This window comes from Mus musculus, chromosome 17 (genome assembly GCF_000001635.26).
Source record: "Mus musculus strain C57BL/6J chromosome 17, GRCm38.p6 C57BL/6J".
Classification (NCBI taxonomy): Eukaryota; Metazoa; Chordata; class Mammalia; order Rodentia; family Muridae; genus Mus; species Mus musculus.
The window spans coordinates 15009339-15025609 of record NC_000083.6 but is presented as its reverse complement, the minus strand read 5'-3'; the positions used below and the strand labels follow the sequence as shown (position 1 = coordinate 15025609).

The 16271-nt window shown below is 47.0% G+C and overlaps 2 protein-coding genes and 1 long non-coding RNA gene across 17 annotated transcripts in view; 2 read left to right on the top strand and 1 right to left on the bottom strand.

Annotated features, from left to right (window-relative positions):
- Positions 1-1064: 1064 nt before the first annotated feature.
- Gm52298 (predicted gene, 52298) lies at positions 1065-12847 on the top strand. 6 transcript variants are annotated; one of them, NR_169105.1, is made up of 3 exons: positions 1065-1507; positions 5651-5761; positions 12495-12847. It is a non-coding gene; the product is annotated as a predicted gene, 52298 (long non-coding RNA). The 6 variants fall into 6 exon arrangements; NR_169104.1 differs by having other exon boundaries at positions 5651-5854; NR_169106.1 differs by having other exon boundaries at positions 1065-1895.
- Gm3435 (predicted gene 3435) lies at positions 3161-15770 on the bottom strand. 9 transcript variants are annotated; one of them, NM_001123372.1, is made up of 12 exons: positions 15339-15770; positions 14569-14737; positions 13841-13980; positions 12561-12662; positions 11849-11938; positions 9324-9421; positions 8333-8469; positions 7411-7525; positions 6542-6644; positions 6139-6168; positions 5276-5344; positions 3161-3695 (listed from the first exon to the last, which is right to left on the bottom strand). In NM_001123372.1, exons 1-12 carry the CDS (start codon positions 15342-15344, stop codon positions 3438-3440), a joined length of 1317 nt encoding a protein of 438 aa, NP_001116844.1. In that variant the 5' UTR covers positions 15345-15770; the 3' UTR covers positions 3161-3437. The 9 variants fall into 9 exon arrangements, 7 of the variants coding, with proteins under 7 accessions (NP_001116844.1, XP_006523436.1, XP_006523435.1 ...); XM_006523373.3 differs by having other exon boundaries at positions 3336-3695; positions 13728-13980; positions 15339-15370; XM_006523372.2 differs by having other exon boundaries at positions 3336-3695; positions 15244-15342.
- Gm3448 (predicted gene 3448) overlaps positions 15426-16271 on the top strand; it is a 14402-nt gene continuing 13556 nt past the window's right edge. For both annotated transcript variants that reach the window (NM_001360662.1, NM_001123367.1), the window contains exon 1: positions 15426-15682. In NM_001360662.1, the coding sequence (NP_001347591.1) occupies positions 15581-15682 (102 nt within the window). In that variant the 5' untranslated portion in view covers positions 15426-15580. The remainder of the gene's footprint in view (positions 15683-16271) is intronic.

Genomic DNA, 16271 nt, shown 5'->3' with positions numbered 1-16271 from the left:
AGAAGCTGTGGCTGTGAAAGGGAACTCGAATTCTAAAATCCAAGAGCTAGATCACCACCACCTTTTCTGGTTTGGTCCCCTACATTCTTGGAAGTGTTGTGGGGAGTGGAGGGGATGGGGGGTGGGGGATGTAGGCCTGCCTCTCTGCCCCTTGCCTTTGTCCATTGGACCTGTTGTCTTCCTGGTGCTCTTTTCAAAGGGTGGGGTACGGCCTTTCCTGTGGCGAAGTCTAAGCACTAACATCAATATAAATCCTGTCCAAACACCATTGGACAATTGGCTTCCATTTCCAGGAATTCCCAATCCTGTGTCCTGCAGGTGACTGTGCTGACTCTTGTCATATGATTTTGGGAACCTTCCCTATGTTCTCCTTGCCTGACTGGGTTCCGTTCAACCTGAGTGCTGCTGTGACTTTTCCCGTGGCCATGGGGGCCACTACGCCAAGGTCACAGGAGAAGCAGTTGTAGAACAAATGAGCCAAGAGCGCCTTGGGGATCCTGGGGTGTGTGGAGTGAAGATGGAGAGGTGGGGTGGAGAAGTCAGAAAGGACTCAGGAGAAGGGGATCTCAAAGAGGGAGGAGGCGGAGCTCCTGGGGTGGTTGACCCTAAGGGCTGCGAGAGAGGAGGAAGTGGGCTGAGGACACTAATCCTTCATTTACAGAAGGGAGCGAGGACCCTGGTGGAGAAGGGGAGGTCGCCGCGGCTGTGGAGACCCCGGGCTGAGAGGAGGGGCTGGGGACCGGTAGGGGTGGGGTTGGTGGGAGGATACCGCGCGGTAGGGACCCTCAGCTAAGGTGCTGATGATCGGGAGTGGGGAGGACACGGCGGCGTGGTGGCGACCCCGGGCTGAGGGGAGGAGCTGGGTACGGGGGAGGGATTGGAGAACAAGCGTGGTGAAGACACATCTTTGAGGGGAGGGGCTAGGGACCCAGGTGGGGACAAGGCAGGCACCGCCGACTGAGGACCCCCGGCTGACGCGCAGCGGAGGAGGGGAGGGGGCGGGACCGCGGCGGGGCGGGGCGGCGCGGAGCCGCGGCTGACGCGGAGGGCCGGGCCGGGGGCGCAGGGAAGGGGCGGCAGCGAGCTCGCCAGGCGGCCAGGAACCCGGGTGGGGCCGGGACCGAGGCGGTGGCTGGCCAGCGGAGCTCAGGCCGGGCGCGGCGCGCCGGGTGAAGGCGGCAAGGCGGCAAGGCCCCGGCCGAGGCCGGCGGAGCCGCGCAGCTGCGGCCGGCTGACGTGAGCGGCGTGCGGGTCCCGGCCGGCAGCGCGCTGGCGGCCATGGCGGTGGCGCTGGCGGGCCGCGGGGCGCGCGGCGGCAGGGGCCGGCCCCCGGGCGGGCGGGCGGAGGGGGCGGGGCCGGGGCGCCGGGCGGCCCGCGCGACAGCGGCGGCGAAGACGACGGAGACGGGGGGCGCTGGGGCTGATGACAGCGGCCGGGCCCGGGGCGGCGCCGTCCCCGCGGCGGTGCGACAGCGACCCGGCCTCCCCCGGAGCGCAGTCCCCAAAGGTGAGCGGAGCGCGCTGCCCAACGGGCAGCGGCCCAGGCCGGGCTCGGGAGAGAAGAGGAGACGGGGCGGCGGGTCCTGGAGCAACGAGTGCGGCGGACAGTGGGCGCGGACGTCGGGGAGACCTGCGCGGCGGGGTGGGAAGTTGTCCGGGAATAGCTGGGACCGGGGGACTCGGGAAGAGTGCTTGAGACGAAGCGCCCCCAGCCTGGGAAAGTCGGAAAAGTTGGCGGCCTTGGGGATCTCAGTCGGGGAGACGCTGAGCGGGACGTGCGCTCGGGGTCCCGAGTTGGCAGAACGTGGATTCACACCCACGTTCCTGGCCGCAGGCAGCTGCAGGGCCGGACTGAGAACTTCTGGCTTCGGCGGCAGCAGCATGCACTGGCCAAGGTGAGGCACCACATGGGAAACCGTGGCCCAGGGGGGAACACCCATGCAGAGGTTTCCCTGGGATGCCCACCCCACCACCACCACCACCACGCATTTCACCGCTGGTACACGGATGGCAGTAGCCTCGCGGTTGAAAGACTGAGATGGCCAATGTAATAGCCAAGAAGATCCTAGAAGAAATCTTCCCGAGGTTTGGGATATCCAAGGCAATCAGGTCCAATAATGGACCTGCCTTTGTTGCCCAGGTAAATCAGGGACTGGCCAAGATATTAGAGATTGATTAGAAGTTACATTGTGCATACAAGCTCCAAAGCTCAGGACAGGTAGAAAAGATGAATAGAATTCTAAAAGAGACTGGTGTAGACTTGGTGCTCCTTCCCCATGCCCATCACTGTCTTAAATGATGTGCTTAAACCTACATGTTGTTGTAATAATAATCTGTATGCTAAGTTAAAAGGCTTGCAGGTGGTGCAGAAAAAAGTCTGGTCACAACTGGCTACAGCGAATGAGCCGGGTACCCCAAAGACATCTCACCAGTTCCAGCCAGAGATCTGATCTACATACACCTACATCATGCCCAGACCCTCAAGCCTCACTAGAAGGGCCCTGCCTAGTTCTGTTTACTATCCCTTCTTATTCTGTTTTTGTTTTTAACCTTTGGCCCATGTTATGATATCTATTCTCCACGTAGACATATAGACTTCTAAAATTCTTAGATTAGAATTACTTAGTACAAGAAGAGGGGAATGAAAGAAAATAAAACTTGAGACCTGTGATTCATGTAATTTATGTCAAATAGCCCAAAGAGTTGTTTGTGAGCTTTGAAACCTAGGGCTGAGAACATAGCAGAACATGCCCGGGCAGGCCCGTCGTTAAGACATTCCTGAGGCTGCTTGGCCATACCTGTCTGGGCTGGCCCCGCGCCTCCCTATCTCCCCCCCTTCTGACCTAAGTTAAGTACAGTCTGCTGGTGTTTAAATGGACCAATCATGTGAAACCGCGCCAATTCCTCCCCCAGCCCCAGCCCCTTTTCTTTAAAAACCCCTAGTTTCCAAGCCTTGTGGTCGAAACCACTGTCTCCTGTGTGAGATACATTTCGACCCAGAGCTCCGCCATTAAACTACCTCATGTTTTTACATCAAGGCATTCTGTTCTGTTCGTGATTCTTGGGTGCACACCGAATTGGGAATTGAGTGGGGTTTCCCCACTAGGTTCTTTTAACTGTCATGCATCTAAACTGAAAACAAAAGTCCCACCTACACTACTACAGCTGAAGCTATTTACTTTAAAACAACAAAATCATTAGTTTCAAAACTATAACTATCCTGCTCCATCAGTTTAGCAGGCACTGTGGGCGTCTCCCACACTTGGCCAACCATGTTGCGTAACTTACTCTTTGGTTTTTAACACTGACACTGCTATTAAGAACAGAGCCAAAAAGGCATTTCAAAGACAAATTATTTCAGCTTCAGAACCCAGACTTTTAGAGAATGTACACATGCATATATTCTGACAGGGTATTGTAACTCAAATTAAGATAAATCAAATTTGAGAAATAAGACATGCTCTTCCCTTGCTGGTGGTAGTACATTCTGCCAGCCACCCTCCTCCCTCCCTCTGTGGTACCTTCAGTTCTGACACTGTCCCCTTCTCAGTGAATCTGAGCAGCAGCACCAGGGAGAATGTGAGCAGCTGGCCTGCGGCCTCTTCTGGAAATTCACATATGTTGATCTCCCCATGGCTTAAATGATCCCGGATACGAGGACCCTCCTGATAGTTCAGGAAATCCCACAAGAATTCCTTTTAGAATTGACAGAGAAACATTCTGTCAGTGTTCTGGGCAGATGAAGAGTGAATGGCAGGGTTTTCTGGCAGTTCTTGGCTTGCTTATAAACTGATGGGAAATGCAAGTCTCAAAGAGGGCACTCACCCCATCCTGCAGCTGGAACTGTAGTGGGGAGCCCTTGTTCAGTACAGCCTGCCTGTGGGGGGTGGAGGGAAGGGAGCACCAACCACCAAGGGAAGGGAAACAAACTTCCCTAAAGAAGCCTAAGTCACTGCTCTTGCTGGGAGGAGCATAACCAAGCAGCTGTCCCTTGGCCACTGCTTCCCCTGCATTCACCATGGACTACTCCTGCATCTTAAGCCAGCAAATATGGCTGCTCCCTCTTCTAACACTACATGGCCCAAGCCTGCCTCTGCCAGACTATGGGGGCGGGGTGGGGGTGGGGAGTCAGAAAAGCACTCATGTGGACTGACTGCCAACAGAGGAAGAGTCCAGGGTGTTGTGGATAGCACTGGAGCTAATTATATTTGATGTTAATTCTGCTCTAAGAGTGACTTCGAACAAGGAATGAGTCAGCACTCAGGTGATTTCCTGTAAAGCTGCTCCCCACCTTAATTTGTAAAATAAAGGAGAGCTGATGATTGGGCAAATAAAGGGAAGGTGGAGGGGAAAGGGGTGGTGGGGAGAAGGAGATTTGAGAGAGGCAACTCAGGGGAGGAGGAGGAAGAAGAAGAAAAAAAGCAGAGCAGAAGCACATAGCCTGGAGAAATGGCAAGTTCTAAGGGGTCTCATAAGATGTGGAAGATGGTAGTGTAGTGGTAGATCTGCCCAATCTAGGCGCACAGCATGTATTCATATTAATTGTGTTGTTGTGTTTTCATTGCCGGGGCATATTTGCGATGGAGACTTAGCACAACACCAGGGGATTCAGGATCAAAAAAAAAAAAAAATCAGCTAGATTAGTCATCTTACTGTCTGAGGGCAGGAAGGGTGTCAAAAATCACATAAGGAATGAATGGGGCATATAATCCAGCTCTTCTCTCAGTAAGGCAGACAGAAAGTATCTACTGTAGTCTACAGAGAAGTCACTGTAGTATTCTTACAAAATATAAAATGCTGATTGAAAAAAGGGCCAAAACATTAATTGTATCATCCAACACTTAAACTTTTTTTTTTTTTTTTTTTTGGTTTTTCGAGACAGGGTTTCTCTGTGTAGCCCTGGCTGTCCTGGCACTCACTTTGTAGACCAGGCTGGCCTCAAACTCAGAAATCCTCCTTCCTCTGCCTCCCAAGTGCTGGGATTAAAGGCATGGGCCACCACCACCCGGCCCAACACTTAATCTTAAAGATATCTGACTGTTGCTAAGTTTTACAAACAAATATATAATCCTTTCTTTAGTAAAAATACATAGAATCAATAAAAAAAAAGTATTTAGAAAGAGGGCAGCCAAATCATCAGGCACTCAGAAGCACAGAAGTGGCTGCAGTCGCTTCTGGTGGTGTCTGTGACAGGCCAAGCAGGCCGGCTCCTGAGCACACCACAAATGATGTTCATAACCAGAAAGACGCGAGACTGGGGATACATGGGCTTTACCATGGCAGGCTCTCCAAGGAAACAAGGAAGCTGGTTCATGCTACCATCACTCATGTGTTTTGCCAGTATCTAGAACACCAAACATAGATGAGTCAATAAGCTGTTAAGCTGACACATGTACAAGAGTCATGTATGTACACGTACAGAGACACTGATCTGTACACATACAATTACAACATTTGTATTTCCAAAGTTGTTGCCCTGGCTAAAAATAGTTGTTCACAGCAGTGGTTATAGCCAATGGTGTCAATCTGCATTTTCCAACTTTGTGTTTTGAACAACTACAGAAATAAGATTAACAATGTTGGGCCTCAAAATTAGCCTAAAAACTTTATTTATTTATTTATTTATTTTAAACGGTTTCATGTATTACAGGCTGGCTTCAAACCCTGTATCTACCTCCCGAGTGTTGGGATTACAGATGTGTACCACCATGCTGGGTATATTCAGTGCTGGAGATTGAGCCCGCAGCTTCATGACTGCCAGGCAAGCACTGCCTTCACTAAATGCAGCCCCAGAGCTATAGCTGAAACCTTGCATGAGCTTCTTCTTCTTGCCTATTACCATCAACATCTTCCTGTAAGCATGCTACTCATAGTTAATCTTTCTGGGTTTTAAAGGCACTTATTTTACACGCATTGGGTATTTTTGCATGCGTGTATGTATGTATGTGTACCATGTGCATGCTTACACCCGGCTGTGGGCCAACATATGGGTGCTCGGAACCAAATCCAGGTCCTGCAGGAAAAGCACGTGCTGCTGACCTCTGAGCCACCTCTCCAGCCCTAATCATTGCATCTTCATTTGTATCTTGAAAGAAAATACATTTTTTCAAGTTTTTTTTCCCAAGTTTGGCTACTTACTTCATCAAACGTGGTATACAGAATTGTTGACTGCAGAAAAGGGAAGATAAAAAAGAGAAACAATTAAAAAGAACAGCAGTATTCTGCAAAATCAGAAACAATTCTGGCTTCAGAAAATGTTGATGCTTTTGCAACACCATGAAGTTGAAAGGGCAGTTTGGAAACAGAACCATCTTATGTAATCACAATTCAAATAAATATATGCTGTAACAGCAAATAAAGCATGCTGTGTGTGTGTGTGTGTGTGTGTGTGTGTTGTAAAGGACTGAATCTGGGGTTTTGCACATATTATGCAAGTGCTTAGCTAACATTCTGCATCTCCAGCCCTTAAAACTTTTAAATAGCCACAGACAATTGTCAACATAGTAATTGCAGTTTGAGTGAGTAACAGAAACACTTGTACCTCGGCTGTGAGCAGTCTATCAGGACACTTGTTAACTGCAGCAAACAGTCTCCTGAGTCCAGCTTCTAGCTGTGACAGCAACAACATGGTGCAGTCGGCAAACCTGGGGGACCAGAGTCTATTAGCAGGTGTCTCAGTTACTGCACTGCAGCCTCAACACAAATAATATGGCATTGAAAACAAGGATATACAACTTGCTAATGTGGAAGCAAAATACTAGGATCCAATTCTAAATAGACTAATGACTTAAAACCATTTTTCTTTCTTTTTTTTTTGGGGGGGGGGCATGTTTTAAAGCTTGATGAAACCTTTTCATAGTTTCAGTAGAACAAAATGCCAATAAGGTCCTATAAACACTGCATATCACTTCTGAGGATGGCCAGAACAGAGCTGCAGAGCTGCAGAGCTGCAGAGCTGCAGGGAGTAGCTGAGGAAAAGTGAATCTAAGCGTGAGGTCACCTGAGGATCAGTAATGACCCCACTCACTGGATCTCCAGGCTCTGCCTCCCTGAAAACATGCTGTGCCTGGCTCTTGCATGGCTTTGGTTTTGAGGGAATACATGGCCAGGCTTGTCTGTCTTCCTCCCTCCCCGACTCCTGTAGTTCTCTTATGATAGGTGCAATATTTTACTTATAGTAAGAGCTCAGAAAAATACAAAGAAGCTTATTCTAACAGCAACAAAAAAAAGCTCTATCAATAGCACCAAGAAGATTATACAGAATATTTCAACCAGTCAGGGCTTGTCTGAGTCACCAAAGGAAGGCATTCTGCACTCAGCCTAATCTGAGAGGTCTCACCTCTACCCCCTCAGCATTGCGCAGGCCTCTCGTCTTAGCACCAATAAATAGCACCATGCCACCCTTGTTACCTGTGCGACTTGAACTTGCTCACTGCCATTTCCCAATATGGCAACATGATTTTTAATAGGAAGTTGGATTTTGTCATCACTGTCTCTAATGCTGACAGTACCTCATAAGTCACACCTGTAAAAGAGCAAGTATCTTTGTAAACACAACCATAGTCAGCAACGGAAAGATGTCAGGAACACATGTGGACAGACATGTCAACCAGCCAGCACCCTGGGACAGATGAACTGTGGCCTGAGGCAGAGCATCCCTAAAAAGGGAGAGTACCTGGCCTACAGCTACAGTAAAGTGGCCTTAGGAAGTTGCCAAAAGGAAAAATGGGCAACTGGATCTCTTCAGAGACTTGGGCAGCAACTGAGAGTGGGGCTCAAGCGAGTTGAGGACACTGACCTAGAGGAGTAAGAAGTAGTCTCAGAGCCAGGCGTGGTGGCGCACGCCTTTAATCCCACCACTTGGGAGGCAGAAGCAGGCGGATTTCTGAGTTCGAGGCCAGCCTGGTCTACAGAGTGAGTTCCAGGACAGCCCCACAGCTATACTGAGAAACCCTGTCTCGAAATCCACCCCCTCCCCCCAAAAAAGAAGTAGTCTCAGAAGATACAGCAATTTTCACTATTGGCACATCTGATATAATGGCCACTCATACAGATGTAGACAAGGTGAGAGGAAAGAAGAACAGATACCATGAATGCCCCCAAGATTTCTGAATGGTAGCACATCTGAGGAAGAGACCAGCTCTAGCTGTGACTCTCAGGGCCAATAGCATCCAAGCAGTGGGAAGGGGTGAAGTTTAAAAGGGTCTTCCAATAACTTACAGAGCCATCTTGGCAACGGCAAGCGCATATTTCACCAAGAATTCAAGTCTGATACTACTTACAAAGTGAGTGCGCAAATACCTTTACGAAGACATAGTAAGGGGGGACTTGCCAGGAAAAACAATCACATCCTCTAAGTTTGTGAGTGTTACAAAAGGTCGATGTGCCAAGGTGACCTTTGTGTGGTGAAGGTAACTCTTCAGTAACTGGCCCAGTCCTGCCGTCAACAGCAACATGGCTGAACAGTATCTAGGGAAGGAGACAGAGAGCCCCTGGAAAATGAACAGAGCCACATACAAAGATCTCTCCTTCAACAGAGAGTGTTAAAATTATGCCAGGAGGATTGAGATGGATCAGCAGGGAAAGGCATCTATAGCCAAGCCAGATGTCTTGAGTTCAATCCTTAGGCCTGCATTTGGAAAGAGAACCATTCCCCACTATTTCCCTTTGACTTCCATACAATATGGGCATGAATAAATGAGTGTAAAAAAATTAAGGGAATTAAGAAAGGAAACCATCAAACTTCAGAACTCTCCATAGATGGAATTAAGCTGTATAATAACCAGGAAGGCTTTCTACCTATCCTGGCACCTACGCTTGTTCCTAGGAGCAAAGGCACTGAAACACATTCTGTCCCACCCACGCTGCTCTGCTGTTGGTGGACAACTTGACCACCCATGTCTCAAATATTTTGTCTTTCACAAAGAATCCTTCCTTCTTGTGAAATTCAAATACAGCAAATTCTATTTTTTTTTTTTTTTGGTTTTTCGAGACAGGATTTCTCTGTGTAGCCCTGGCTATCCTGGCACTCACTTTGTAGACCAGGCTGGCCTCGAACTCATCTTTTTTTTTTTTTTTTTTTTTTTAAGAGTTATTTATTTATTATTATATGTAAGTACACTGTAGCTGTCTTCGGACACTCCAGAAGAGGGCACCAGATTCCACTAGAGATGGTTGTGAGCCACCATGTGGTTGCTGAGAATTGAACTCAGGACCTTCGGAAGAGCAGTCAGTACTCTTAACTGCTGAGCCATCTCTCCAGCCCCAAATACAGCAAATTCTTAAGCAGATTAAGGAAGAAAGTTACTTAACCAGCAACTCACTTTGGAGGAATATCTTGAGGGGAAGCAAAGCCATGCCACAAGACGTTTCTCAGGTTGAGTCCGCAGGGAGACCCGATGAAGACTTTTAGTATGTCCATCTAATCCAGTAAGACAGCAGATTAGGGAATCGTGGAGTAAATCAATTCAAGCCTAAAATGTTTGCTTTCTCCCTTAGTCCTAAGAAAGCCAGCAGCTTCTGCTGGTGTTAATAGTAACAATAATGAAACTAACATGAAAATGTTATTACATTTTTATTCGGTATGTGCCAATGTCTAGAGGTCAGAGGAGAACCTGAGGGAGTTGATTTATTCCCACCAAGTGCATGCTACTATTTGAATTGTTGTCAGCCTTGGTGGCAGGCACCTGCCCCCAGTGAGCTATTGCACTGGCCTGAAACCAACATTTACTAAGTGGTTAACACATGCTAGACACATTTTATTTAATGATTCATCAATTCATTTATCCCTAGACTCACCGTTGAGGACGGCAATAATATTTCCCCCTGTGCATATAAAGTAACACAAGTGAAGAAGATGAGCCCAGGGTTTCAGAAACCAGGACCGGCAAAGTAGTCCTAGGGCTAGGAGCAAGCCACGCACTCAAAATGTACAGCTTTAACACTAGACATCAGAGGCACCCAGGATCTGGACACAGCAGAAAGCGCAGACACAAACTCCATACCAGGCAGCATGGGCCTATATGGTAAGAAGGATGAGAATAGCAGCTCCAACTAGGCTGTATCCAAGTCCTGTGTCCCTACCTCCTGCACAGACTCGCAAGAGAGAGAACACCAGCCAGCCCTCAGGGAAGACAGGGAAGACAGGGAAGCAGTCTTGGTTTGTGTGGGCTGCTGCAGAGCAGAGGGAAAAATGCTTTCTGGGCCCCTCAAGCAGAACCAGCAGGTGAGAAGCTCAGAGGGGTTTAACCCAACATCCATGTCAACAGCCACATCTCTCCGGAGCAGCCTCAGAACCCTGTTCCCTTCCCCCATTTTATATACCATTTATCAGCAGCTAAGAAAATCATCTAGAACAATTTGCAAAACACAAGAAAATCAAGAAGAAGGAAGACCAACGTGTGGGTACTTCATTCCTCCTTAGAAAAGGGAACAAAATACCCATGAAAGGAGTTACACAGACAAAGTTTGGAGCTAAGACGAAAGGATGGACCATCCAGAGACTACCCCACCCGGGGATCCATCCCATAATCAGCCACCAAACCCAGACACTATTGCATATGCCAGCAAGATTTTGCTGAAGGGACCCTGTTATAGCTGTCTCGTATGAGGCTATGTCAGTGCCTGGCAAACATAGAAGTGGATGCTCACAGTCATCTATAAGATGGAACAAAGGGCCCCCAATGGAGAAGCTAGAGAAAGCACCCAAGGAGCTAAAGGGCTCTGCAACCCTATAGGTGGAACAACAATATGAACTAACCAGTACCCTCCCACACACACACCCCCAGAGCTCGTGTCTCTAGCTGCCTATGTAGCAGAAGATGGCCTAGTCGGCCATCATTGGGAAGAGAGGCCCCTTGTATGCCCCAGTACAGGGGAATGCCAGAGCCAAGAATTGGGAGTGGGTGGGTAGGGGAGTGGGTGGGTAGGGGAGTGGGTGGGTAGGGGAGTGGGGGGATATGGGAGACTTTCGGGATAGCATTTGAAATGTATATAAAGAAAATATCTAATAAAAGAAAAAAGAAAAGAACAGAAAATCATCTAGAGGACAAAAGTGTCCATTCAGAGGGACATGGTTAATGGGAATAAAATGTGTTTAATGACTCAGTAAGCAAGAGTCCATACTCCAGCCTCAGCTCAGGCTCTCCATCCGAAAATTATTTTCAAGCTGGCCAGGGAGTGAGCAGGGGGTGAAGGTACATACACTGAGGATGGTTTCTCAGCCCCAAATGTGAATTTGGTGGATCTCTGGTACAACTAGGATGGCTGTTCTGGTCTTCTGCCTCTCTGAGCTGCCTACATGTCACCCTTTAGTTTGAAGTCTCTTGGTTACAGTTCCTCTAGAATATTCTGGAAATTATAAAGGCTACATCATCATAATCGTCATAATAACAACAACAACAACAATAATAATAATGTTATATAGTATATATAACACACAAACACACACACACATTATGCCACTGTAAGTCTGAATGGCTGCAAAAAGCATAAATTCCTACCTGTTAAAAACAGAAGTATTTTAGGACAAAGATATAATACTACCATCCCAAAGTGGTAAATATAGTCTATGGTGACTCAGTAATATCATTATGAATACTTAAATGAACAAAGTGATATGCTTCTAACTACCTCTCTGGCTGGATTTTATGGTTATTCTATCATAATCAAATCTGGAGAGAGAAACCCTGTGGGATATGTGGGAGAGAGACAATTCCAGAAGGAAGAGAGACGAATACACTTAATCGGTTAAACGGTAAATGTCTTCCCAGAGTACTTTAGCTTTGGAAGATCAAAAGCACAGCTCATGCCAGCTACTCTATGCTTTATGTAGAATTTGCACACTTACCACAGCATGTCCAAAGACTTGTGCAAGCTCTGCAGATGCAAGAAGATCTCTTAGGAGAAAGGGGCACTCTTTCCCAACCAGTAAAAATACCTAAACAAAGAGAAATCACATAATAATTACATGATAATCAGCAGTGATAATTTTTAAACAGAGCATAATGAATGAAGTGTGGTACAAAGGAACAAAGAAAAGCAGCTAGACACAGATTTCCTTTCCTATGTGTGTGTTTGTGTGTGTATATATGTGCACATGCCCGTGCACACATGCAAGTGCTCTCAAGCACATATGTACGAGGTGACTGCACATCTGGCCTAGGGGCCAAAGAAAGGCAGAATCCTCCATCACTCTCCACCATATTCCCTGAGACAAGGTCTCTTATTGAAACTGGAGCTAGAATGGAGGCCAGAAAGCCCCAGTTATCCCACTCCTGTCTCCACCCCATCTCCACACAGGGTGGTGTTACAGGAGGTGCAGAAGCAACCATCCATAGCTTTTGATTGTTTAACCACAGGTGCTGTAATCTAAGTTCAGGTACTCGTGCTTATGGAGCAAGTGTTTTTGTTTTGTTTACTGAGTCATTTCCCAGCTCACAAGAACTAGGTAGGATTTCTTAACTATGTACAAAGAGAATCGTTGTATGTTACAGAAAAACAGTAATAGAAAGCAAGAGATCTGAAGTTCTGTGTTCATCCATGAGGATTCTCACACTCACGTCGCCGAGGGCTCGCTCCAGACAGGAAGCTAGTTTCATCACGCCGAGGGAGACGGCAGCAGGCTGCGAGCTTTGCAAGGCATCAAGTATCTCAAGAAACAACTATTCAGAGGAAGACACACACTCGAGCTCAGATTCAGTGAAAGATGTTTCTCAAAGCAACAATAATGTTTATTCAATTACTATTTCCGCACTCAAGCCTCTTAAGATTTGAAGGTTTAAAACTTTCGGAATAAAAAGAGTTTATATTGGAAATACTATAATAAAGGAAATTATCTAACACCTAACGGGTTCTTTGGAAGTTCTTTAAATGTTTGTTCAAAGCACAAATTTGGTTATTTCCTATAATGATTTTTGGTTTAGTTCCTCTAGAAGGCAGCTTACCTCCCTGTTCTAGAGTCAGACATATTACAGGTACTGCATCATTATAGTCCTTTAACATGTCAAATAAGACGCAGGAAAAGACAAAACGCAAAGCACACAAGATTTGCATTAGGACTTGCCCCATATTACTACCTTCTTTTCAATTCCCTGTTAAGAAAGCAAGCGCCTACTCTCTGATCTCCTAACCCTGCCATCTCTCTGGGAGGTCTGCGCTATACGCTCAAGCAGACTTTATCTTCTAAAGCCTAACAGAGCCCAAAAGTTGTTCAAAGTGCTACCTTCAACTCAGGCTTCAGATACAAACTGCTTTGACTTCTCTTGCAGTCCCTGGGACCTCTTCAAAGTTGTAAGGTATAGTGAGCACAGTGAAAATGCTTTTTATACATGGAAAAAATAACTTAGTCAGGATCCCCACTCCACCCAAAGCTGCACCTGGTAACCAGAACTCAGTGACATCACCTACTCAAGATAATGAGACACAGGCCTAGAACCCCATGACGACCACTGGACAGTATATAAACAGAGACTAAAAGCCGTGCTCTGCTCTGCACATCTGGAGAGATGTCACTGTGCTCTGCCCTGCAGCTGGAAAGTCTCCCTAGAATCCTGACCCTCAAATCAGAGACTTCTGTTAAAGAGGGGACCTGAGCTTCGGTTAAGATATGTCACATAGTTAGGGAGATAGGCTTAGGGCTGGAGTTAGGAATTTAGAGAATGAATACTATGTGATGACCCTTGGCACAATAAAATATAACTTCTGTTAAAGTAACTACGTGTATCTACCTGCTTGCTTGTGTCATTAGGCCAAAGATGAAAAAGACATCCTTAACTTGGCAAGTAACAAGGACTTCCAATCTGTGAAGTCTTTGATTTCGAGAGAGATGCAAATGTCAAACCTCTGGATAAGTTGTCCACTGGTACCAAGGCGAATACTGAATTTCAAACTGAGCCCTGGTCAGAGCTGAGATGTGTAGGTGGATGGCCTCACACACCGGACCCAGCTGCTGCACACTTCTCCTGTAGTCCAGACTTCGCCCTGATAGGAGGAGAAAATGGTTTAGCTCCACAGCTCTGCCAAGGAATGAAAAACACCTAAATCAGCGAAAACCTTTAATTACAAAATGTCCCCCAAATCAAGCAGCTTATAATTGAACTATGCTAAGTATACATGCAGCTCAGTAGAAATGAACTGTAAACAGTTTTACTACCAGAACAGAATGCGTAGCTGGAGGTTTGGTTGCTCTTGATAAACTATAAAAATACGTAATTTTAGATATAACTCATATTGTCACTTAGGTGCTGTTCTGTGTAACATGGTGAGAGGTGCTACCTCATTTTGTCTTGTCTTTTATCCAGAGAACCCATTCTGTATATATAGCTAGTGACTAGTGGATCCAAGCCCTAAGATACTAGAATAGTCTAGTATCTCTTAGACCCTGCCTTCTTGGCCCTCCTGCTTACATTATGCCCTTAACTAAACCTCTCTTGACTTTTGAATATTTCTCCTCTGATTTACAACCACACTATAACACTCTTCAAGAAGAACAAATGAAGGTTTAACCACACAACAAATTTTTAATGTTACAGTACTAACGGAAGCTTGATGTACAAAGAGAATACAAACCTAATTCTTCATATCTCACACGGTCAGTAATTGCTTTCCATCGTACTTCACCATTTTGAGTTACAATGCTATTGATATCACAAATTTCTTTGAGTTCAAACCCAAGGTTACAAATCAAGTCATGCACTAAAGGAGAAAGGCATGTGGTCATGGAATCCCCTGGTAAAATCTGAAATATAAACCATAAAAGGCACTGTTACATTCAAGTGGAAAGAAAATCCGACCTTAAGAACAGAGTGAACTAAGGCATGACAGCTGTTAATATGCTTTCTGGTTACCATAATAGCTCTATGCGTAGAACAGTGCTTAGACACTTGAGGGTATTTTGTGTATCCCTTTTAAATGTTCATTGTGGAACTGGAATCGTTTCGTTAATCACACTTGCTGACTCTGGAGTTAGGAGGCTTGGTGGGTCACTCCCATTCCTTTATTATACCGCAGTTCCAAAAAATCAGAGATACTTTACAGGGAGTGTGAGAAGAGAAAACCTAGCATCCCTAACCTTGTATGAAACACAACTCGGGCCCAGAAGCACCGAGTTAAGGAAGTAAGAGTGATGGATGCCAGCCCTGAGGTGATTTACCTTTTTCGGTTTTTTCGCAACCCCTCCCCCCCCTCTCATCAAACACAGTGTTCTGTAAATTGACTTCCCCGGTTGCATGTAAGCCCACCCACACTATCGCGTGACAGTATTGCGCTGCGGGCCTGCCAGGACGGGCTCCTGGAACAGCAACTCAGAATAAGGGATGGGACGCAGCGCTCCGCCCTACCTCCATCGCTTCCGGCTCGGGTCGCGGCGCTCTCTGATTACTCACGCGCCCCTCCTTCCCGGCTTCCGGGATGCGGCGCCCTCTGATGACTCACGTGCCTCTCTTCCCCGGCTTCCGGGACGCGGCTGCACGCGGCGTAGGCGCGAGCCCTGTGCTCCGCGGCATCTGAGCAGGGCCGTTGGGCAGTTACACGGCGGAGGGCGGAGGGCGGAGGGCGGAGGCGTCCCGGTGAGCCGATCAAGATGGAGCGGCGAGGCCGAATGGCGAAGACGCCCACCGGCCAAACGCATCAATCCCCGGTGTCTAAGAGAGAAAGGAAGCCTAGCATGTTCGAGAAGGAGTCAGTGAGTGGAGACCGGAGGCCCAAGACAGCCTTCCCACCCTTTAGATGAAGCTTGTTCCCTGTCTGCCCGGAGCCCAGGACGGCTGCCCGCCCTTCTTCCGTTTTTTTGACCAGCGCGAAACTGAGTTTAGGCGGAACAACGTCTATCAGATGTTGAAGGCTCAGGATATTTTGTTGTTAAATCCAAGGATTTTTACACAGGCATCCTCAATTCTTTTCAGACTTGCAAATGTCCAGAATTATCAAGTAGTTGTATTACACCTTACAAATGCAATTTTAGTATATATGTAACTTACCAACCTCTAGTGAGTTTATACCATATGCACATTAATATTTACACAAGCAAGCGCGCGCGCACACACCCCTAGGGGGGAAAAACTGATGTGCTGATCAGTGAAGTGCTTTTAGTTTTAAAGAATATTAGTTTGTTATTTGAAGACTATATAAGGAAAAATTTAAGATAGTTAGTGATTTCTCTGATACCAGTGAAAAAGATCATTTCAGTAGAACACTGGCATTTCTGTATGATTGTCCTTTGAAAACCGTTCGTGCAATCAGGGGTCTATCTATTGAGGCAATGAGGGAAAACA

Bases quoted from the DNA above. Each gene is read 5' to 3' on its own strand.
- Gm3435 (XM_006523370.2), bottom strand. From the start codon at position 15,229: ATGCAACCGGGGAAGTCAATTTACAGAACACTGTGTTTGATGAGAGGG. The intron at 7,526-8,332 runs GCAAGTCCCCCC...GCTCTTTTACAG, and splicing joins GGATGTGATTGTTTTTCCTG to GTGTGACTTATGAGGTACTG. The intron at 6,645-7,410 runs GTAACAAGGGTG...CTGGTCCCCCAG, and splicing joins AGCAAGTTCAAGTCGCACAG to GTTTGCCGACTGCACCATGT.